Source organism: Tupaia chinensis, unplaced genomic scaffold (assembly GCF_000334495.1).
Source record: "Tupaia chinensis unplaced genomic scaffold, TupChi_1.0 Scaffold000113_1, whole genome shotgun sequence".
Taxonomy (NCBI): domain Eukaryota; kingdom Metazoa; phylum Chordata; class Mammalia; order Scandentia; family Tupaiidae; genus Tupaia; species Tupaia belangeri.
Window position 1 is genome coordinate 5842654 of NW_006159577.1, and position 24607 is coordinate 5867260.

The 24607-nt window shown below is 42.2% G+C and overlaps 1 protein-coding gene across 1 annotated transcript in view; it reads left to right on the forward strand.

Annotated features, from left to right (window-relative positions):
• Positions 1-24607, forward strand: part of FGFR2 (fibroblast growth factor receptor 2) — a gene marked incomplete in the record, with an annotated part of 126079 nt that overhangs the window by 78286 nt on the left and 23186 nt on the right. The window contains 5 exon segments of the mRNA XM_006143947.3: positions 3415-3605; positions 4975-5122; positions 8551-8747; positions 20724-20875; positions 24023-24144. Of these exon segments, the coding sequence (XP_006144009.1) occupies positions 3415-3605; positions 4975-5122; positions 8551-8747; positions 20724-20875; positions 24023-24144 (810 nt within the window).

Sequence of the window (24607 nt, forward strand, 5' to 3'; positions counted from 1 at the left end):
AAAGAGTAAATGTATTATTTAATGAGTACAAAGGAGTATATTTTATGAAGTTGGCTGGTGGCATCAACCAGAAGACAACTTCCCCTCATGCTGTTAAGTCTCTTGGTAGGAGGCCTGGTGAGGACAGAGAAGTAGAGTGTGGATGTGGGTTTAACTCTGTCCTTCCTAGATGGATGGGACCAGACTTTGGTCATTGCCAGTTGCACACAGGTCCCTGTGGCACCCATCTGGGTGCTAAACCTTGATCAGGCGGCTTGCAGTGAGTCCTCCCTGGGCCACTGTGTAAGACTAAGAGTGAGGGTTTCTTGTGATGTTTGAAGAGTCCCAGCTTTGAGATTCTCTGCCCACCAGAATTAGAAGGCTTGACTTTGGGGTTCTTTGTTCAGCCTATGTAGGTAACATTGAGGCAAACAAATGACTTTTTTGGAGCTTTGAAATCCTTATCTTTATAATGTGAAAATGTAATAGTGTATGAAGCGATGGGAGATTCTGGAATGAAATGCGTTAGGATAACCACTAGCACTTCCCTTTTTTTTTTTTTCCAAAAAAAAAATTTTTAAAGGCCAGCAACAGACTTATGCAGTAAAATCAATTTGCACATGGTCTGGCTCTTGTTCAAAAAATTCCATTAAATGATATTTTAATCTGAAGGGCCCAAATATAAAAAGGGTTAGATATCTATCGTACTAATTTGTTGTTTCCAGCCCAGTTCTGGGGGTTTCTTAAATGCAGCGTAGAGATACCCTTGGTGTGTTGGGCTGGCTGGGATCGCCTCATTTCCCTTGGCTCCTTATTAAGCTGGAATTTAAAGGCAGTGATATCCACAGTTGGGGAAGGAAGAGAGGGAGGATGGTTATGTTTGCAGGCATGTGGGGGTAGAGTGATGTTTGTGAATGGACCAGTGGTTGGTGTTTGTGTGGCTCTTGCTAGAGCCGTTATGTAGAAAGATTCTAGTAAATTTATAATTATAATGCTTCAGTGGACAAGATCACATAGCTGTCTAGTCTGTTACTTAATTCTCTTTGTCTTATTTGTCTTATTTTATTGCTGTAAGAACACTTAACATGAGATCTGATTGTCTTAAACTTTTAAGAGTATAGTACTTACTGTTGACTGTAGGTACAGTATTGTATAGCTGATCTTTAGAACATAGTCATCTTATTTGATTGAAACTTTATGTCCCCAGATTAGCAACTCTCCATTTCCTCCTTTGCCCTTGTCCCTGGCCATCACCATTCTATTCTTTGATTCAATGAATTTGACTGACTTAGATATCTTATAATTGGAATCATGCAGTGTAATATTTGTCCTTCTTTTATAGTCCCCCCCCCCCATAGGGCATGTATATTCACTGGACAGAGAGGGAGAAAGAAAGAGAAAGTAAGAAATCATCCCCCAGGGTGAATAACCTGGGGATTCAGTCCCTTCTTGGGATTTTGGGTACACACACACACACACACACACACACACACACACACACACAAAGTCCAGTGTGTTTTTGAGGTCACCAGATCCTGAAATTGAACTGTGGATCAGCCATGCGGGATCCAGTGCCTTAACTACCACCCACCCACTAACGCGCTGTCTTTCTGTGACTATCCTTTTTTAATTAGTATAATATCTTCCTGGTTCATCCATGTTGTTGTATGTTACAAGATTTCTTTCTTAAAAGCCATAGGTATACATACATTGTATATATAGACCACATTTTTATTTTATCCATTCATTTGTCAGAGACAGGTTGTTTCCATGCCTTGACTATTGGAAATAATGCTGCAGTGAACATAGGAGTGCTAATATCTCAGATATAGATTTCAATTCTTTTGGACAGATACCTTACAGTGGAATTGTTGGATCATATGGTAGTTCTATTTTTAATTTTTTCAGACACCTACATATTGTTTTCCATAGTGACTGTACCAAACAGTGTGGAAAAGTTCTAGTTTCTCCACATCCTTGTCAACACTCATTATTTTTTTTTTTTTTTTTTTTTTTTAAGAGAGATTTTTGCTATAGAGTGTATGCACTCACTGGAGAGACAGAGAGAGAGAGAAAACGAGAAATCACCCTCACCCCTCCAGGGATTATGACCATGCTAAAATCCCTTCCCTTCCTGGAATCTTGGGCATGCATGCACACATGCCCATCATAAGTTTAAAGCCACCAGGTCTGGGACTCAAACCGTGGTTGACCACGTGGGAGTCCAGTGACTTAACCATTACACTATCTGCTGGCCCCCACTTGTTATCTTTTTTTGAGGGGAAGGTATTAGCCATTCTGTGAGGCGTGAGGTGATATCTCACTGTGGTTAGATTTGTATTTCCTTGATGGTTAGTAATGTTGAGCATCTTTTTATATACCTGTTGACCATTTGTATATCTTCTTTGGAGGAATGTCTATTGAAATCCTTAGCTCACTTTAAAATTATGTATTGATTCTTGAGGAACCTTGTATTTAGTTGCTAATTTACCTTGAACTTGGTTGCCTTTACAAGATTGCTATAGAGACTGCCTCTTAACTGCAGTAAAACCTTTCTAGGCATATGGCAAGAAGGTGTGTCTTTAGTTGAGAATTTTTCAACTAAGGACAAGGGAGAGAGAGGGAAGACAAATGACGGCTGGGAAGTAATCATGAGCAGACCATGGGACTTCCTTTAAGACACTCTAAAACGTGCCCTGGATTTGGGAACTAGTGTCTAGTTAGGTTTCTTTCAGTGCCAAATCTGCATAAGCTAAGGAATGTTTACTTATGTATCTAGAATCTGGCATATAGAAACACTTAATATTTATCAAAGAAATGAACAGGTGAATGGAAAATGAATGAATGGAGTAAGTTCCACAAGGAATAGATGAATCTGGTTGTGCGTTTGATTGGTTTGTGAGATTGGGTGTTTGGTTTTAGTTTACTGTAAAACAAGGGATGCAAGTCTTTTCAGAACATCTTAGAAATGTATTAGGAGACACTGTGCCTATAGAAGCCATTTTTATGTTCAGGATAACATTATTATTGGTCTTGTCATTTGCCCATGATGTTAAGCTTACGGTTAAGGTGAGTTCCAGGATTATACCGAATAGAATAAGTGAAGAAGCACCCCTTCCCCTACTATTTGTCTTTTATATTGTCAAAATAAAATCTTTCATTAGGTGGCTGTGGACAACCAATAACTTGGGATATAATAAGATCTTTTCTGGGTTTTCTAAATAAGAACTCTTCTTACAAGGGTTGCACTCCAGCGGTCTCCTTTGAAGTAATTTTTGTTTTGCATAGGGCTGTGGTGTTATTCCAAAGGAGTCAGCCAGCAGACTTGAGGCCTTTTTGGCTCGAGTTCACTGACAACCTTCTGGACAACACAATTTATTTATTGGTCTCTCCTCCTCCCATCCCCGCTCCTCCTTTTCTCCCTGTCTCTATCAGAGCGATCACCACACCGGCCCATCCTCCAAGCTGGACTGCCTGCAAATGCCTCCACGGTGGTCGGAGGTGATGTGGAGTTTGTCTGCAAAGTTTACAGTGATGCCCAGCCCCACATCCAGTGGATCAAGCATGTCGAAAAGAACGGCAGCAAATATGGACCTGATGGTCTGCCCTATCTCAAGGTTCTAAAGGTGAGGCCTTTCTGAATCTGAAGGTACCCATGACTGGGGGCTTCTTCATGGGTCTGGCCACAGATTCTTTGATTTCCTGTTGGATTTGAAAGATGATGATTCTCTTTTTTGAATGGCCAGTAGAGATTATGTTAAGGAATTAGCAGATCATTAGGGTTGCTATTAAAATTTCAGAAGGGAGCTGGAGGTAAAGGATGGATAACTAAACTTGGAATAAGAATAGCTCAGTTATTTATCAGCTCTGAGATCGCAGACATTTAGGCTTAGCTGCACATCTATAAAATGAGGATCATTAAACTATCTCCCCTACTGGGCAATCGTGCAGAATAAATGGGATAGAGTAGATGGAAGGAGCTTTGTAAGCTGAAGGCGTGTACACATGTTGGTTGTTACTCTGATGTTTTGTATTACTTTGATGTTAGGGCTAAATTTTAGAGATGATTTAGATTTTTCTTTTCAAAAAAATCCCTTGGAAACTCATTCACATGTGATTTAGACAACAAACCTTTGGGAATGTTTCTGTGCCAGAGAGACGGTGAACAAGGAACATTCCTTTCCCCTTGGATTTCTGGTTTGGTTCCTTGCAAACCCCCATTTTCATAGCATCAGCCTCTTTTGGTTTTAGGTCTCACTTGCACGTAAGCATGGCGATAGTAAGTGGCAGCTGTTTGTGCAACCAGTTCTTAGCTCACTCCCTACCGTGGCCCCCGCATTCAGTCCCTCACAGAGAACATCCTTAAGAACAGTCTTCCAGTAGAAACCTAGATGACTCAACTGAAAACTCTCAGCCAATGAGACATTCTCTTTAACAATAAAAAGCTGCTCAAAAACCCAGGACCAGCAGTTGGCATAATGGCTGTGTCGCTGGACTCCCATGCATGGTTCAAGTCCTGAACCCGTGGCTTAAACTCAAGCCAGGTGTGTGTGCATATGTGCCCAAGATCCCGAGAGGGTAATGGGGGAGATGGGATTGCGATGTGGTCATCCCCCCAGGGGGATGATTTCTCGCTTCCTGTTTCTCTGTCTCTGTTTTTCTGGCGAGCGCACACACCCTATAGCAAAAACCTCTACCCCCCTCAAAAAAAACAAAAAACAAAAAAAACCAAAAAAAAAAAACCAGAAAAAGATGACCAACCTTGGGAGCTACTAATCCATTCCACTAGCTATTCATCACTCTCTTCTACTCTTCTCCACTAGGTGACTTCCATTGTCCACCACCTGACTATTTTCTTCCTAAACCCACAGCCTTTTAATGCTGCTGTTAGACAAAATGGAGGTTGTTTTCTTGTGGTGTGTTGGTGGTGGGACCATAGACAGTGCTAAGTCCTTCCTGGTTGGCCGTTATATTGTTCTCCTGTGTCTGTTCTAGCACTCGGGAATAAATAGTTCCAATGCAGAAGTGCTGGCTCTGTTCAATGTGACTGAGGCGGATGCTGGGGAATATATATGTAAGGTCTCCAATTATATAGGGCAGGCCAACCAGTCTGCCTGGCTCACTGTCCTGCCAAAACAGCAAGGTAACAATGTTTTTTTTTTTTTTTTTTGGTTGTTTTTGTTTTTGTTTTTTTAAAGAAAGCTGAATATAGAAGCTGAAAAGACTTGGTGCTTTGGGAGACTGCAGACAGCTTATAGGATAATTCTTGTGGCCTTGGTATATTTGTAATAATCTTTCTTCGGTGATGCAGCTGGTACAATGCCAGCAGCCATGGAAAAATTCCCACAATGTTCAAAGTGCTTGCTCTCATTTCTTCTAAAGATGACCTTCCACCCCCACCCAGTTTTTAAGTTGTTCTTTCTGGTTTGTCTCATCTGAACTGCACATTACCCATCCTTACTGCACGTTGACACCATTTTAAACACGCCTGTATGCCTACTGAATTCGTGGCATTTCACTATCAGCAGAATTTGTGTCTCCTTCCACCCCAAGTTTTTAGAGAAATGTTGGCACCCTATCATTTGTCCAACAGACACCTATATTTTTTTCTTTCTTTTTTTTTGTGTGGTGGTGGTAGTGGTGGTGGTTGTATAACTGACCCTTATAAGGTGCTGGTCTTTGACCAGGCTATCCCAAATCTGAAGTAGTTCACCTTAATGATTGAATGTACTACTAGATGCTATTGAAGGCAGAAGGTTGACTTTCTTAGTTTGCCGTGACTCACATTCAAGTGTTATTTCAAAAGAGGAAAAAAAAAAAAGACCTTTTTTTATTACCAAAATTGTGCTTTTTTCCATTTTCTTTCAATGCTATGAAAGAACTAAAAACAACCGGAGCCTCTAACCCAGACAGCCTTCTACCATGGTTCCCATAGGTCTGGGGGAAGTGTGCAATGTCTATCTGGGCTGTTTTGTTTTATAATACAGCAATTTACATAGAACCATCTTTTTTTTTTTTTTGAGGTGGGAATCTGCACCTGGCAGGACCAGAACCCACCTTAGCCTTCAGGGCTTTGTACATATGGAAAACCCCTCCTAAATCAAAACCTAGGCAAAGGCCAAGAGAATGGACCTCTGTGGGTTGATTTTTCCATGCGTTCGATTGCATGCATGTCTAGGTGGTGAAGCCGGTGTGGTGATGGGCCTGTGGAGGTGAGCTGGCCAGCGTTGCTCGATGTCTCTTGGTTGTGGGCTTTGTGGATGGGCTGCGGTCCGAATCTCCTGGTGGTCAGCACCCCTTGGAGTCCCTGGTGCGACGCCTCATGGTTCCATGGCCTCTCCACAATCATTCTTGTGTTGTCTAGCTTTTTCTCTTGCTTCCCTTGTTTTCTAGGCTGCCGGTGTTAACACCACGGACAAAGAGATTGAGGTTCTCTATATTCGGAATGTAACTTTTGAGGATGCTGGGGAATATACATGCTTGGCGGGTAATTCTATTGGGATATCCTTTCACTCTGCATGGTTGACAGTTCTGCCAGGTATATACTGCTCTTCTCTCCATTGGTTTTTCCCTTTTCTTGGTTGATTGCTATAAAATTAACACAGCTTCTGTTCTCAGAAATGGCCCCTTTTATCCTTGCATATAGATAAAAATATGTTAAAGATAATCCCCCAGGGATAAGAGAGTTGCCTTGGAAATTCACTTACAGTGAGATCCTACTCAAATTTATGATCAAGTAAAATTTCACCCATAAAACATGAAGGGATCTTACATTTTTAGTGAGTCATTGAGCCACTGTATAAATTAGCCCATCCCCCACTTTCTTAAAGGAATTGAGCTGAAATTACTTCGTAAGATTCAAAGTGAAATTTTCTCATTTCAAATTCCATTTTGCTAAAATCCCACATGTATTTTATTACTATACTCTCATCCTACTTTGTATTTTTAATGAGCCGTAAATAGATGGATATATATATTGAGGTGCCTGGAAGAAGCACCTCTGAACATAGGGTGCACAGAAGCAGTGTGTTACTACCTACTTGGGAATCGGTGGCTTTTTGCATGTTGGCGATAGAATGGACTCTCAGTTTGCTTTTACTGCAAAGCATGCTCCTGCTTTCTTGGGCTTGATGTTATTTCTGCTCTACAGAGAAATCAACATCAGTGAAGCCCTGTTGCCTAAACATTGCTGCCATCTGAATCTTTAACCAATATCTTTATTCTAGTCAAATGTTCTTGATAAACACTGTGCTCTCTGATGCATCTGCCTTGTTGTCATTTCCTTTGTGACACTGCATAGACTGTGGTCTGCTGGTTCATGATGTTCCACTCCAGTTATTAATTCCTTGTTTTTAGAGTATGGCGCCTACCTGCATGCTTATTTTGTTATCTAGTAAAAATAAATTGATCGTTTCATTTTGTGCTGCGCTGCTGAGAGTTTTGACTATCTTGCAAGTATTTTTCTTATTAAAATGTATAAGCTCTAAATAATACCATTGCATCTATTTTGCCTTTTGTTGTGAATCTGCTCTGTGAATATTTGCTTTGAAACAATGAGATGCCTCTTACATGGCGCTTGCTTTTACTTGCAGTATTGCATTCTATGAGTGCCTAATTGGCACTTCTTAACCAATTTGCCTGACAGTAGTAGCAAATTAACTTAAGAATGCAGTTTGATAGAAATACTATTTGGAAATACACTGCTTGTAGACTGACCATTGAGGACTAAGGAGGGAGGAAACATTATTAGGAGTTAGTGGAAGGATGTGTTATACTGAGCAATTGAATGTATCCTCACATGTAATACTATTTATATTTTTTCTTTACGAGGAAAGTTGTTATCAGTATAACCAGAATCACAAAAGTTTAAATGGTTAGAAAGGAATAGTACTCACTCACTGTGTGTGGGCATAATGATTCTTTCTTAAAACCATTTTAGTCTTTAAATTAAATGCATTGATTTGTTTAATTGAATGCTGGACTGTATTAAGAAACTTACAATAAAACTTTTTCAGACTAGCCCACTAGGTGAATATCCATTTCATGTGGCACTGTGGTCATCTAGGGCAAATCATCTTGTGGAGTCTTCCTTTGGAAGAGCCTACCCAAATAAAACTGAAGCATGATTTCTGTCTCCTTAGAAATGAAAGTGGGCATTGTTCATATTTAAGAGTTTTTAATATGATTTGCATTCAGAGACTATCTTGAAATACAGTCCTTTTGTTATGGGTTCAGTTGGTTGTCCCACTCTGCCCAGATGTCTAACAGATTGTAGCCTCATAACTCACCATTGGTAACTCGGTGGTACCCAATCACTGCCTTGTAAATGCCCACCAAGGCCAGAGAGTGTGATGGTAAAGCAAGGAACCTTGATTATTCATTTTCATTTGAGAGAGGCACAGGGAAGCCTGTGGCCTATGCCATTCTGTAGCACTGAGTTATTAGGAAATCTGTCTTGGCTTGAGAGTGTCCGTCACCTTGCAGTTCCTTTTGTTATGCAGTGATATGTCAATCCAGTGTCCTAACTCTATGGCCTGCTTATTTGTTCCTCCCCTTGGATCTATGATCTAGCTCCCGTAAGAGAAAAGGATATCTCACCCTCCCCAGACTACCTGGAAATTGGCATTTACTGCATAGGGGTCTTCTTAATTGCCTGTATGGTGGTGACTGTCATCCTGTGCCGAATGAAGACCACAACCAAGAAGCCAGACTTCAGTAGCCAGCCAGCCGTGCACAAGTTGACCAAGCGCATCCCCCTGCGGAGACAGGTAACAGAAAGTAGATAAAGAGTTTAAAGAAATTTACTCCTCCCCTTTGACCCAGCCAGCGCTTGGATCTTTTCCTCTGCTTTGATACCTCTACTTCTATGAGCTTTAATGTGTGGGTGGTTCTGACACGTCGCTTGGTGGACATCCAGTGTTTGGAGCTTACGAGTCAAGTCATGATGCATCCTTGGGATCTATGGGGTCTAGTTCCAGGGCAGGACAGGACAATGGTGTGAGAGTCAGAGAGCTAATCAGCAGGCCTGGACAGGACAATGGTGTGAGAGTCAGAGAGCTGTTTTGATAAAACTCAAGTACAGCAGTCTCCTCAATGCCCCGTCCACTTTTGTCTCCATGATCTAAGGCTTTTTTCTGAGGCAGGCATAAATATCTGGATGTGGTTTATGCTGCTAGTAGGAAAGAGACTTTAGTCCGGGACAGGACAATGGTGTGAGAGTCAGAGAGCTAATCAGCAGGCCTGGACAGGGCTCTGGTGGCAATTCTCTGTGTGTGTTTTGATAAAACTCAAGTACAGCAGTCTCCTCAATGCCCCGTCCACTTTTGTCTCCATGATCTAAGGCTTTTTTCTGAGGCAGGCATAAATATCTGGATGTGGTTTATGCTGCTAGTAGGAAAGAGACTTTAGTTTTCTTTCACTTGCTTTTCTTAAAATCCAGATTAAAAAATTATGTCCTGGGTTTGTATCTGAATTACTGCTTGGTTTAAATCGGCCCATAATGTCTTTCTAAACTGAGTTTTGACCTAACCCTTCTGATACTTTTTTTTTTTTTTGAAAATTTATTTTATACGTTCAGTCACTGTACAACTTGTAAAATGAATTTTCCCAGCATGAATACACTGCAAAATATCGGGTTGTCGGGAAAGTCATGATGTATTTTTGCATAGAAAAACACGCCATGACTTTTCCGACAACCCAATAGAATGATATGGATATGTTAAGTTATCGTTAGTAGTTGACAAGTGTGGCTGTGGATTCTGTGGTACATGATTTTTATGTGGAACCAACAACAGTTTTGTTTTGTTTTGTTTTTTTTTACCTTGAGCTTGCTCCTTGGTAGACATTTTTGTCTTCTTTGTGCCTCCCAATTTGTTTAATTTTGTTTTTGAGACATGGAGCAAGGTAGCGCCTCTGTTTTGATGTTCCAGAATCCTGCGAAGGAGGGTGGGATGGGAACTACTTTGATTCTTTTCTGCATGTTCTCTAAGATACAAGGAGAAGGCTGATGTGAATGCAAAGTATTTATAAAAGTATTTGGGGGTAGGGGCAGAAGACGGTGCAGTGGCTATGTCGCTGGACCCCTACATGGCTGACTACAGTTCAAGTCCTGGACCCAGTGGCTTGAAAATCATGCTGGGCATGTGTATATGTATGCCCAAGATTTCAGGAGGAAAAGGGCTTGAAGTGTAGCCATACCCCCTGGGGGAGGCAAAAATCTCTCTTTAAAAAAAAAGTATTTGGGGGACCAGCAGTTCGCATAATGGCTATGTTGCTGGACTCCCACGTAGTCAACCGCGGTTCGCGTCCCGTACCCGGTGGCTTAAAACTCACACCGGGCGCGTGTGCGTACATGCCCAGGATCCCGAGAGGAGAATGGAGGAGAGGGGATTGCAGCGTGGCCATCCCCCTGGGGGGTGATTTCTCGCTTTCTGTCTCTCTGTCTCTCTCTATCTGTCTGGCAAGTGCACGCGCTCAATAGCAAAAACCTCTCCAAAAAAAAAAAAAAAAGTATTTGGAATTTGGCTTCAGTAAAGATCGTTTTTGAAGTAGCAAACAACTGGTTCTATGCCAGTATGTAATGCTAAAATTGTAGATTCCTTGGTTTTAGCCCTAGAAATTCTTGTCCATTTGATCTCTGATGGTGCATTTAAGCAAGTCCTCAGGTGATTCTAAAAAGAACACTGAGAAACTCTTGTTAATCCCAGCCCTGCCTCTCCTGGGACTTTAGGTAGTGATGATACTTTTTGGATAAGGCTTTGAGAAGGATTAAGAACCAACTGGTCAGACAGTGGTTTGGGCATGGATCTAGCTTTTTCAGGCCAGCTCCAAACTCCACACTGAATGGGTTCCTGTCGACCTCTTTGAAGTCATGTTTCAAGCAGGTCTTTTTTTGTGGAGGCTGAGAATAAAATTTGGAGTATGCATCAGGTGAAGGTGAATGACCAAATTGGGCTAAAGGCAAGGAAAAAAAGGAGCCCATTGGATTACTTCTGCCACCAAGAATGCCATTATTATTTCGAATGATACCACTGGGTTTGGGGCCAGGGATACAGTGGTAGGGCTGAATTTCTGACCAGTTTCTAGAAGAGACGAGTCCTAAGATGACTGTTACATGGCCAGAGAGTTCTGTGGACTTGAGGTATGGCCACCCTTCCTCACACTCCCTCCTTCCCGGTACCTCTGGGCCTTTCATATAGCTACCATCTTGAGAGTCTGGCTCAGGGAGTTAAAAAGAAAAAGAAAAAGAAAAAAAAAAAAAAGGAGTGGTATTCCTGTCTCTATTGTTGCTTTTTTTCTAATAGGAAAAAATACTACCTTCTCAATGAAACCTGTAATTTAGTATAGCAGGCCATTGTCTTCTAATTATTTCGTCATCTTTTTTTTTAACAACTATAAAAATACTCTTCTTTTTACTTAATATAAAAGTGGCAGACACCTTCCACATTCCCTTGACTCAACCATAGTCATATTTTCTTTTCTCTCTGTTTAACTGGCTTTTCTTCATTGTCCATCTCCACTGAAGTTGGCCATTTTTCTCTTATGCCCTGTGTAACTAAAGAGAATATTAGTATTCTTTTCTCTATTATTTCCCCTCCTTCCTTCTAGTCATCATAATTTACTAAGTGCTTGGTCTAAACTTAGTTTTATGTGAGATGTGGCCTGTTGCATTTACCAATGGGTGCAGGTTATTTGGAGACTTTTATTTGAAATGTAATTGTGTTGTATTTCAATAGGGCACCAAAGAGTATAAAAGTATAGAGTATAAGAGAAACAGAGGAAGAGGAAAAGCGGGCAATTGCAGTGTCCCTGGAAAGAGCAAGAGCCAGGAAATTAATTAATTTGGAGGAATGTTGATACATCTCAGCTTTTCATATATGTCAAGATTGGGCACGTCATTGGTTCTTAACAAAGAACTTTTGGTCAATAAGCATAGCCTCTTTGGTGGAGAAAGAGATGCCTATCGGGTATCTGGATAAAAGAGGGTTATTGGACTGTGGCTGGAATGAAAAGCCCCAGAAGGCCTGCAGACATGTTGATGACAGAGAAAATACCACAGGGGGATGCCAAGCATGCCTTTACCTGGCGACAGGTGAGCCTGTAATCAGATGTCTTGAGGATGGGTTGTTCCTAGGCATTTATGAGGCCGTTTTTCATTCTGCACTGGCCCAGCCTCTTCTGTCACACAGGTAGCACTCAGTAGCTTTGTAGTAGAGTCCACATTTTATCTTCTGGACCCCTCCCCCAACACAGTACACACAGCATCTCACTCAGTCTGCTCAATCCATCATTGTTCTCTTTTTAGAACAAGAAAAGTTAGTTTTTTGATCCTCTCATAAGCTTTTTCCTTGTTGACATTTACTAGTCTGCAGTGGACCTACTGGTGTAAGACACTGAAGTGTGTGTTAGTTAGAAGAAGTTCCTTGTGATTATTTCCCAGGAACTACGAATATTTTGAGATGTTTCATGTATTCTGATGCTTGGGGAACGAGAAGCAGCCTTTTGGTGAGGAGAGGTGGGTGGCATATGGGATCTCCCTGGGTCCTTTGATGGAGGCTCATCTCACAATCAGTTTCAGGGCTCAGACACTGTACTAGGTACTTGCTCACTTGCTTCCATTCCTTTGGCATTTAGCCTGTTAAAATGGGACCTGCAGTGGCCAATTCAGTGAGGGGCACATTGGTTCTTGGACAGGTCTGCTGGACAGCCATTGGCCATTGATACAGCCTTTGCATATCCTTTAATTAAAGGGTTAAAGAGTTCTGTGTTCTCTCTCTTAAAGAGTTGGGCCGTGGGGATGAGGGAGTGGGCACGGGAGGGATTGCAAAGGAAATGAAGATGCTCCTTCAGAAGATGTGCAGTGTTGCTGGGTTTGTTGAATCCGTTTTTCACTGTACATCGGGCTCTTCCTGTCTCTTCCTCTGAAAGAATAAGCCAGGAGCTTTCACGGGGTAGGATGAAGATTTAACAGCCCTGTGTCTGACTCTGTCCAGTGAATTCATCTCCTCTGCAGCCCACACTCTCACTGCCACTGGCATATCCCAATGGGTGGCAGAATATTTTTGTCAGATTCTAGTATGCCTCTCTGAGCCACTGATACAGATTGAAAATCAGTGAAAAATCAAGGACATTCAAGGCCATCTTTCCTAACCATGTCTTGAAGGCAAACGGCACATTCCTGGTGATGTTAGGAACAGGATGAAGACATAGGGAAGGAACATGTGATTCAAGAGCCAGTTCTCCAGCAGTGGTTTTTTTAAAAGAGAGATTAAAAAAAAAAAAAAAAAAAAGGCACATGTGCTAACCAGAGAGAAAAAGAGAGACAGAAAGGGAGAAATCACTTCCCAGAGGGATGGCCATGCTGTAACCCCTTCTCCTTTGTTCTCTTCTTGGGATTTTGGGCATTTTTGAGTTTCAAGCTGCCAGGTCTGGGATTCGCACATCGTTGGCCATGTGGGAGTCCAGTGCCTTAACCACTATGCCACCTACTGGCCCCCTCCAGCTGTGTTTTAATGGTCCTTAAACACCATGTGAAGGGACATTCCACTTCTAGAAGTTTGATACTCGGCAGCTAAACATCAGGAACTTGGATATTTCTGTGTTTTGGTCAATCAAGTGGTCTCACTGGTTCCAGAAAGCATTTGGATAATTAGCATGGTCATGGCTGGCTTAACTGGAATCTGCCCTTTCGTGCAGGCTCCTCTCCCTCCACTGCCCCCACTTTGCCTGCTGTTTTCTTCTCTCAGTCTCTGAAAGACTCAGCCCTTTGACTAAGATCTGACCTGGATCTGGGCTGATGCAATCTTCTGATTGCAGTCTTCTGAACCATCCCGTCTGGGAATGGCACATCATTTCTCTGATCGAATCGTTCATAGATTCCTGGGGAAGAGTTGGGGGAGATGGAGACTTGGGAGACTCGTTAAGGGAGAAAAGTGAGTGATAAACAACTTCACCTAATTACGTAAAATTTATATGGAGGGGAATAAAATGCAACCTCAGAATTAAAGCTTCTCTTGAAACTTTATCTTGGTTACTCAACTTAAGGTGGTGCAAATTTTTTGTTCTGTGGTAGCAGAGTGGTGGGCAAGGCTTACAGTAGAAGCATGCTAACTAGGGGGCCTTGTGTTCTCTTTGGGAAGGAGTCACAGTCCAAGAGAGAATTTATTATTTTTTTTTGGGGGGGGGGTTGTTGCTATACGGCTCGTGTGCTCACCAGAAAGACAGAGATAGAAAACAAGAAATCACCCCCTGGGGGGATGGCCATACCGCAATCCCTTCTCCTCTCGGGATCTCGAGCACACACACACACACACACACACACACACATGTGCCTGGGCGTGAGTTTAAGCCCCCAAGTCCGGGACTGGAACCATGGTTGAGTGCATGGGAGTCCAGCGACATAGCCATTACACCATCTGCTGGTCCCGTGTGAGAGAATTTCTTTGGTGAAGTATATTCCAAGGGTATTGCTGTCCTCAGGAATAAACACACAAATATTGTAGCATCTTTGCTTCTGCTTGCTCTGTTTTCTTTGAGGTGCCCATGAGTTGTTAAATTTAATCTAGTTTGTGGACCAACCCACAATGGTAAAGGGAGCGGGAACATACATGGTCCTGGTAGCTTGGAAAACATGCTGGGCTAATGTGTGTGGATGCCCAAATCCTAACAGGATGGAGAAATTAAGTGATCGTAGCATAACCATGATGCCTATTGGGGATTGCTGTCTCCCTCTCTCTCCCTTTCTCTGTCTCTGGCAAATGCATGTGCCCTCTGGCAATTAAAGGAGATTTAATCTAGTATAAAGAGATAGCAGTATTTTTTAGTAGCCCTTTAAAAAGAAAAGGAAAAAAAAACAAAACACTTCCTTGCTTAATCTCCCATATGTACTCTGGAAATATACTAAAAGCACATTTAGTTAAAAGCTTGATTTATGGCACATGGTAAAGAGATTCCGGAAAGTGAGGAAGCTGAACTGAAGACTGTGAAAATACATGCTTAAAAAAAAAAAAAAGAAAGAATGCCTTGCCAGGATTGGGGAGTGGGAAAACAGTTTACCAGAGTGTTAGGGTTGATTGTTTATATGTAACTTATTACTAACAACGGGATATTTTTAAACTAGTTAGGAAACTCCAGAATTGGTGTTTCCAGGTAGAATTGAAAAGTATCAGAGAGGGAAGATTATGTTTTTGTGCCAAGGTTAAAAAGTGATGATCTAATAACGCTGAAGAAGTAGAAGGATTTCGAAGGTGGGCAGCGGGCATGATTCCAGGAAAGAAGCTCCTGTGAAACATTGTGTCTTGAGGGGAATTGCCTGGTGGGGATTGCGCCAAGCCCTTGATATAGGTTTGCTCTGAGTAAAAGGGAGTGAAGAGAAAGCCAGTTGTACTTTACAGTCCCAGAGGGGATTTTAAAAGCATAGTAAAAATGCATGGAGGTAAAAATTAAGATGGACCTCAATAGACAGATGGATCGAATTCTGCACTTTTTTATACATTGGGCATTTTCTTACCTTATCTCCGTGCGTGTGTGTTTAAGTACATTTAGTCCAAGAGTGAGAGAGAGACAGACAGCACCCCGCTAAGGTCTTGATGCCGTAGGTCATCCCCAGCCAGCCCAGGATCGTAGGTGTGCACATGCCCAGCGCACACGGCAGGGTCTCTGGACACAAACCCGGAACCTTCCCTTGTGGTCAGCCTCACAGAGCACCTTATTTTATTTCTCTGCCACCATTCATGACCCCCTCCCTTTCGTGTTTTTATAAAAGTACTTTCCAAATTTGTGTAACCTACATCTCCACATTTCATCTGAACAAAATTCCTGTAAGTAATCCTTTTCATACATATGGGTTTTTATTATAAAAGTGACAACAGTGCTCATAAAGGCTTTTCTATTTTCTTTTCTTTCTTTTTTTAATTGTCTCTTTATTTATGAAGTTTTTCGTTTTCACATGAAGACCTGCTGAGACACCGACTGGGGAAGGTGTGGGTATACTTGTGAACTTTTGCCATATACAGATTCCTTTGGGATCGTAAGTTAGCCACAGAGCAGTTCACTTCAGACTTAGATGTTCCCATTTTCTGTTCTGAAACAGCCCCTAAGCCATATTCGTCATGAGGGTAGTCTACCCTCCAGCTTTTCTCCTGACCTGAGGTTGTCTCCTGACTCCTAGATTCTTTATTTCTCCCTCATAACCTCCCTCACAACCCAGCCCATCCTGGTTGTGAGCAGAGGGCCTCGTGCCAAAGAAATATGTGCTTTAAGGCATATCTTATTCTGTGGTCGGCCCTTAATGGCACTGGATTTTCTTCCTCATTGCATACAGTCCGACTTTATCTTACACGCAGAACCACCCTAGTTCCAGATGCCCTAGGCTATCTAGAGAGAGGTCCACCGTGGATTCCCTTGGATCTGGGCAGCAAGTGACTCTGAAGGTGCTGAGAGAAAATATTGTGTTGGTGACAAAAATCGCTGAGCTCCTAGAAGTGGCCAGACTCAGTGCTAAGCAATTTACTGTGTTTTTTTTTTCCCCCTCTTTTTGTTCTCACAGTAACTCTATGCAGTTGGAACTTTTCCTATCTCTCTCTCCTTTATTTTTTAAATTTGCTAGAGAATGCTTGCGCTTGCCAGAGAGAGACTGGCAGAGAAACGAGGAGAAAGCATCCCCTCCTCTGCACCGTGGTACAGTCATGCTCAATGCCTTCCCCTCCGTCTCTTCCCCTGTTAGGAGTTTTGGGCACACATGCGAGCCGCTGGGGCCAAGATTTGAAGGGTTCAGTAGGCCATGTGGGATCTGATTCCTTTAACCATTAGGCCACAGAGCTAGCCTTCCTGTCTGTTTTTTTAACAAATGAGGAAACTTGGACTTAGGAAGGTTAAGGGACTTCCTAAGATGCACACAATTAGCCAGGGTTGAAACTGGAGTGTGGAACTGATGGTCTGTACAGACTGACATTGGTATGGTTGGCCAGAATGCAGCCCACCCAACTGGGAGTCTCACATCATAAATAATTAGCAGAGGCAGGGCAGCAACTAGGGTTGGCTGTTCGACTGTGGGGAGTCACTGGAGTTCACCATATTGGAGAGTGCTGTGATGCCCACAAAATTCAGCTGGCTACCAAAAGGAAGGGATGAAAGCAATGATCTTAGGATTTCTAACTCATTTTAGAAATCAGTTGTATTTCAAGCTTATACCCTTCATTTTCTTTTTTCATGCCTCATTTCAGATCCTTATTATTTTAAATAATATTTTTATTAGAGAAAGTACTTCTTGCAAAACATAAAAGAAATATGTATACATGGTAATAAAATCCAAATGGTCTAGAAAGTTCTGAAAGAGACATATTTTCTACTCCCTCCCCCAAACCCTTACCTTGCTCCCCACAAGTGACCACTGCTAACTGTTTTATGTATCATTCCAGAGACTCTTTGAATGCTTGTATTCTCACACCTCACTGTGGGAAGGCTGCTTTCCCTTCATCCTGTTCTGTAAGCCTAGCTGATGAGAGCAGTGATTTGTGGGGAGAAAGCACAGAAGCCCAAATATGCTTCTGCCTGCTGGGTGTTAACATCGTGTAGAACTGTGGCCACAGTGATTTCTCCATCAGTTTCCCTCTCTCTCTACTAAGGTAGCACCACACACCCCGATAGTAGGATTCTGGAAACCCTGGTGTCCAACAAGGAGGGGCTGCACTGCCGGGCGTGCAGAGATCTGCAGAATCTGCTGGATTTTGGCTACTTGGGGCCAGTAGTGTCTCATTGCTAGGCTGACTTTTACTTGTTTGGCCAGAACATCTTGCCTGTAATTTTTTTTTTTTTTTGAGAGGTTTTTTGCTATAGGGCGTGTGCGCTCGCCAGACAGACAGAGAGAGACAGAGACAGAAAGCAGGAAATCACCCCCCAGGGGGGATGGCCACGCAGCAATCCCTTCTCCTCCACTCTCCTCTCTGGATCTTGGGCACGCACGCACACGTGCCCGGCGTGAGTTTAAGCCACCGGGTCGGGCACTTGAACCACGGTCAACTACGTGGGAGTCCAGCGACATAGCCTTTACGCTAACTGCTGGTCCCTTGCCTGTAATTTTTAAGCACATGTTCCCATTGTATTGACTGGTGATTTTTGTCTGTTTATATAGAAGAACTTTCTGGAAGACCTTTTATTCTTTGAAAACACCAGCCTCCTTGCGAATCCACAGCATGTGGCCCTGATGCAGAATGAGTTTGATGGACAGAAAGATTTGGGGAGTCATCATCAGCTCAACCTATGCTGCATCTTTCTGAGCCCCTTCTTTGTGGATGGAGCTCAAGATGTGTCTGTGGTTGAGGGAGCTGGAAATCCTCATGTTCTCTGGGGTCTGCTCAGTCCTGCAGATGAGGGCAGCACACTGCAGTGAGCTGGGATACTTTGTGGACTACGTGGAGGGGACTTGGAAGTTATCCAATTTGCCCTGGATGGGGTTTTTGCCCTGTCTGTGACATTAGAGGGAAGAGGAAGTAGATTCCCAGTATCTCCTCACATTTACCTTCTTGTTTCCTTCTGGCTTCTGCTGTTTACCCGTGTCACCTGGACACTGTGTGAGACTCCCAGCACCTTAATTAATAGTTCTTCAATTCTTCCCTGCCCCTCTTTTAAAAAATTATGGCATAGTGAGTAAATTGCTCATACTATGCATTATAAAATTTAAGACGCCAGCCACCAAAAGACTGTTTGGCAGGCTCAGAAATGTACCCAGGTACGTTTTAAAAGATAGCAGGAATTCCATGTTAAACAAACAAACAAAAAGCCCAGCCTACTTCTTTGCCCAGCTATGGTTGTACAGTGGTGGAGCACTGCTGTGTGAGGCTGGGGCCGAATGGGAGGCTTGTGTGCAGATTCCCGTCCAACCCCGACAGGCTGGATGTGGTGCATGTGCCTATCGTCCTGGCTAACCAGGAGGCTGAGGCAGAGGATCACATGATAAGACCCTGTCAGATATGTCCTTCTCCCTCTTTTCTCCCTCCTCACCTCCTTCTTGTCATTAAAAAAAAAAAAGAAACAAAATAAAACACCAAAGTACCCAAAACGGCTACTTTAATACTGTAAAGAACTTCTTATTAATTCCTAAAATGTTTCTTCTTGGGTGTCTTCTTAAGTTTCTAACCTATATTAATGATAGTCTGGGTTTTCAAAAGAGAAGATCGAGACTTTCTGAACAGGTGCAGATACGGGTCTTCTCTTTCGCTATGAGAAGAGTCTAGGATCTACCTTGTTAAGATTCATCTCAACTAAATTTATTTGTCTAGACTCTGTCTTTGCCACCCCTGTTTAAGAAGTATTTGTAAGCACCACTGGGGAGTCCTACCCACCTGGGCAGCCATGTGGGAGACAGAAGCCAAGGTGGGCTAGTGGGCTACAGTGCAGGTCACATTTAACCTCACGTTCCAGCTTTCTGGGGCCAAAATCTTGTTCAGGGGTTAGAATGAGACAGTGTGTAAGCAGCCCACAGACAATTCTGTGGTAGTTGTCACAAGTGACCTTCAAGTAAGCTCTGCATGAGTTTTCTCCTTCACAGAACCAGTCAAGAGACAACAATCTATTTAGGGAATTTTATTATCAGATAAAACAGCAACAAGTCAGGGTAAATGAGAAAATAACTCAGTGAAGCCCTGCATACTCCCCTGTTGGACAGCAGTTCTCCTGTGGAATGTGAATAAAGGTGTGTTTTTCTTTCCCCTAACTCGACATCCCTTGTGTTCAGTGCACTGGTTTTTGAAACTGAAGCTGACAAGAGGCCGTCCATCTTCACAGAATGGCCTAAGCATCAGCAAGTTTCCAGGACAAGGGTGACACAAGAATGATCTCCAGGGTCTGGTCTTGGGTTGCCTTCAGTAAAAGGAATCAGAGCCATGCTCAAATCCTTGGGGAAAGCCGAATAGCTTTACATTTCAGAAGACAGAAGAAATATGGAACTGCTGATTTTCTAAACAGTTTTATGAAATTTCATAAGATGGCATTGTTCCATAATCAGACTAGGCCTCAGAGAATACAGTTTACTCAGGACTCAAGTATAGGCACAGGTAAAACGGCAGTAATGAAGCCTGTGGGGTCCATGTACGTGTCCTCTAGTGACAGGAATGAGAAAGTAAAATTTATATTTTGATCAGAGACTTTATGAATATGTTACAGGAAAATGTGACTTTAGGAGCACACAATTTGGATGAAATCTAGTTGATTAGCCCTCCATATAAATGGGCTTCACCTGTAGTTCCAGCCATCTTCAGATGGAAAATGTTAGGTTGTTGCTTTTGTGTACTTTGTAGTTAGGCCTGGGATGGTTGTGTCTGTGCCGAATAGACTTTTTTGGGTCATTATTCCTTAAGCAACTATTTACATAGTATTTGCATTGTGTTAGGTGTTATAAGTAATCTAGAGATGAAGGATACAGGTGGATGTATATAGGTTACATGCAAGTACTACACTGTTTTATGTAAGGGACTTGAACATCTGTGGATTTCAGTATCCATGGGGGTTCTGGAATCAGTCCCCTGTGGATACCAAGAGATGTCTGTATTAATAGGTGGGAGAACAGAAAAATTTAATTTTATTTTGGTCCATGATTTTGGGCAGCAACAACCCCCCTCCACACACACACACACACACACACACACACTTCCTTTCTAAGAATCGATATTCTGGCTGGGCTCTCACTGATTACCAGCCTTCTCAGGTGGAGCCAGGATTACATCTGCATCTTTGTATTTTGTATACAGGTTTCTGCTGAATCCAGCTCCTCTATGAACTCTAACACCCCGCTGGTGAGGATAACAACGCGCCTCTCATCCACAGCAGACACCCCCATGCTAGCAGGGGTCTCTGAGTATGAACTGCCAGAGGATCCAAAATGGGAGTTTCCAAGAGATAAGTGAGTACTTATGTTGGGCCTTTTTCTGAATAGAGACTTATATATATAAGTGGGGATATTAGACTGACATTTTCTTTTTATGATCTTTTGCTGCAAAGGTCTGGCTCTGACAATGCCAGCTGAAGTAAGTGAGATTGTATTTCTAAATAACCAACTCCTGGAAAAGTTGATTTAAAAAAGAAAAAATAAAGTTCCTTTAATGCAGAGCTATTAAGTCCTGGCTGGTCCCCAAAACAAGATGGCATTTGGTTGTCATTTTTTAAATTCCTAGACAATTCTAACCCAGTGAGATGGAATAAAAATGGAATTATCCAATTTATAAAACAGATCTGACATTCCAACTTCTGGTTTCTAGTGACTATTTGTAGTTCATTTCTTTTGAGCAAGGAGAAGTAGCTTATAAATTCCCTTAAGAATTTTCACCCAGCATTGCCATTTTTAATGGTTATTTATGTAATATTCCAGTAGAAAGCTTCAAATTGGTACCTAATATCTCATTTCTGTGGTTCATAATATTTTCTGTATCAGATGACATGTAGGCGTTCCAGTCAGATGTTTGGTTAATGGGCTTTGTTGAAGGCAGTGCTGGGAGTTGTGTATCTCTTGGTTTGTCTTGAAATCCAGGTCCTTCTGTTGGGCTAGAGTTGAATACTGGCTCAGCCAGCCAGAGACTTGCCACCTTGGGTGAGTCTCTTGATTCTCTGAAATTCTTTCATGTAAAGGAGGGTCATGGTTCTTTGCCCAGGACTGAGCACGACTTGTGGCTGATGCGAGTTTACCTTCATTTCGCTTCATGTATTCATAACCTGGGGACCCTGATGACGTACCTCAGCAAGGCGGTCGTAGCAGGCATAGGTTGAGGGGCAGGTCTTGGGCTATTAGCCCACCATCCTCTAGGCAGGGACCAACCGCGGTCCCCCACCTTCGTAATGAAGTACAGTAGGCATCGCAGGGCCTGCAGCTCACGTCTGGGGCAGCTCTTTGGCAGTTGGAGTAGGCACAGCTTGAGAGTAATGGAAGGTAGAAATGCTGATGGTATTTCTGCATCAAACATGAGTGAGCTCTTAATTTGCTTATGAACAGTTACCGTGTTTGTCTTGACAGTTTGCAGCATCCCCCTGTGATGATGTTAGAGAAGCATTTCATGTATACTTCCTGTGTGTACATACACACATATATACACACAAAGAGCTTTTCCAGAGAAGTGGAGTTCTGTTTGGAGGGAAAAGTAGTTTATTCAGTACTTGTGATTTTGATTCACATAATTTTACATCAGTTTTGTTTTCCAAATACCAACATAGATAGACTACTGTATACTATCAACTAGAACAAAATAATTGTGTGGTGATACATTCAGGTAGTGTTAAAGGAAGTAACTTCTTTTCTTTATTTATTTATTTATTTATTTATTTATTTATTTATTTATTTATTTTTATTGAGAGGTTTTTGCTATAGGGTGTGTGCGTTCACCAGAAAGACAGACATAGAGAGACAGAAAGCGAGAAATCACCCCCCAGGCAGAATGACCACGCCGCAATCCCTTCTCCTCCATTCTCTCCTCGAGATCTTGGGCACACACACACACACACGTGAGTTTAAGCCACCAGGTCCAGGACTTGAACCACGGGTGACTACATAGTCCAGTGACGTAGTCATTATGCCAACTGCTGGTCCCAAAGGAAGTAACTTCTAATTTATTCGTGTACTATCACGAAAAGACCATTTATTTATTTATTTAAGACATGTTTATTTAATATTTACTGCTGAACACCAGAGAAACCTCAAGGAATGGTATCTTTACCTGTAGAATGAGAGAGAAAGGGTGTTGTGCACGCTGCTGGCCCCCTCTATGTGTGATTATTCAAGGAGGTGGGTTCATGTGCACGTTCCTCTGTATATATGACTAAATCAGGGAGTTGTGAGCATACTTGAAGAAACTGCAGCTTTCAGGTTCAGTCCCTATGGTGCCACCTGTGACACTGCCGTCAACAGTGGGCGTCTGTATGTGCTGGACCGCTAGGCCCTACCCAGGGGTACCCTGAGTGTGGAAAATCTGAGTGCTAACCATTTCAAAATAGTGTTTAGCACAAATGTAGGTGGAGCAGAGTTCCAATGAATGAAGGCTATTTAGAAGCAGTTTATTAGATTGGAGGCAGAAGTTATACAAAGAAAGGATTGTTATGCTTGTAGTAGCGGGGCAGTCGGACATAAATTAGCCATTTTTCCAATGCAAATATTTATTTTCTGCCAAGATGTTAAATTTAATTTCAGTTCTAGATAGAAACAGAATGACCTCAGCATCGCATATGCCGCCCTCAGTCTTTCGAGGGGACTTGAGCAGGCCGTCATGTACTTACTGTAAATACTGTTTACTGTTGACAGCTCAGTACTTTGCTGAAGTATGCTTAAGAAAACCACACTCAGAAGTATTCCAAAGACTTCTCAATTCTTTTGATTTCTGGAACCTTCAAGGACGATGCATGCCTGTTCATATGACGTACCTAGAGGTTTTAAGCTTTGAAATTTAATTTGTGGTGTTCACTTTGGATTTCCCTCATTGTTACTTTTGGGTAATCATAAGAATTTCTAAATTTCTATCAAACAAATTTTCCCCCATTTTTAAGCATTTCCTTTTTCCTTTAGTGAAAAATTAGAGATCCTTGAAACGCATTTAAGATTCATATCCTGTAACTTGGCAAGGGCTGTGACCATAAAATTCATTGGTATTTGAATAACAGTGATTTTAAAGCCGCCACTTTACAGGGACAAAATAATAAGAACAGCTTTAATGTTTTTCTTTGAGATGTTCTAAATTACAAATATTTCATTGGCTGAAGATCAAAAACTCCTTGTTGTTGGCACTTAGGGAAGCTGACCACCTCACTAGCAGCTATAGCCTCCACAAAGAAAATAAATCAAGAATACAAATGTGAAATTTAATAGCTGTTCCACCAGTCATTGACATTCTCTAAAACGTCACTAAGAAAATACTCAAGCGCGTGTGTACCCTAAGTCTCATTAGTTCCATATGATAAGTGCTCCATGCCTTTGCAAGCTGCTGAAAGATTTTTATATTTAGTTCTGGAATTTCCCTCACTACACCCCTTCACCAGATGCTGTGTGCTAATCCCCTATTTACACATTTAGGCTGACGCTGGGCAAACCCCTGGGGGAAGGTTGCTTTGGGCAAGTGGTCATGGCTGAAGCAGTGGGAATCGACAAAGACAAGCCCAAGGAGGCGGTCACCGTGGCAGTGAAGATGTTGAAAGGTAAGTGGGGAGGCGGGAAGGTGGGGGGTGGGGAAGAGCCCAGGGTTTTATCAGGAATGTCCCTTTTGTGGCATGTGAACTCTATCATGGCAGGGGGTCAGAGAGCACATAGTTGACCTAGGGGTTGAGAAGTTTTCAGTATAAATCAGCATCTTGGACAGACTATTTATCTTGAGCTGTTCGTACTTATAAAAAAGAAAAGCCAGTGTTGTTAGGAAGTGCTAACTTCTTAGATTGAGTTATTCTTTGGCTCCTTAGAGATGACTGATTCTTCATCCTCTCCCCCCCTTTTTTTTATGTGCTTAGAAAATATCAATTCATATGCAATTGGTGGATTTAGATGGGGGTAGATATGTTGATCCAGACCAAAACCTTAACTTTCAAATAAAGGCAAGTGGCATTTTTGGAGGGAGCCAGGAGGCTTACGGAGCAGCCAGCATGCATTGTCTTTTGCTGAAGAACA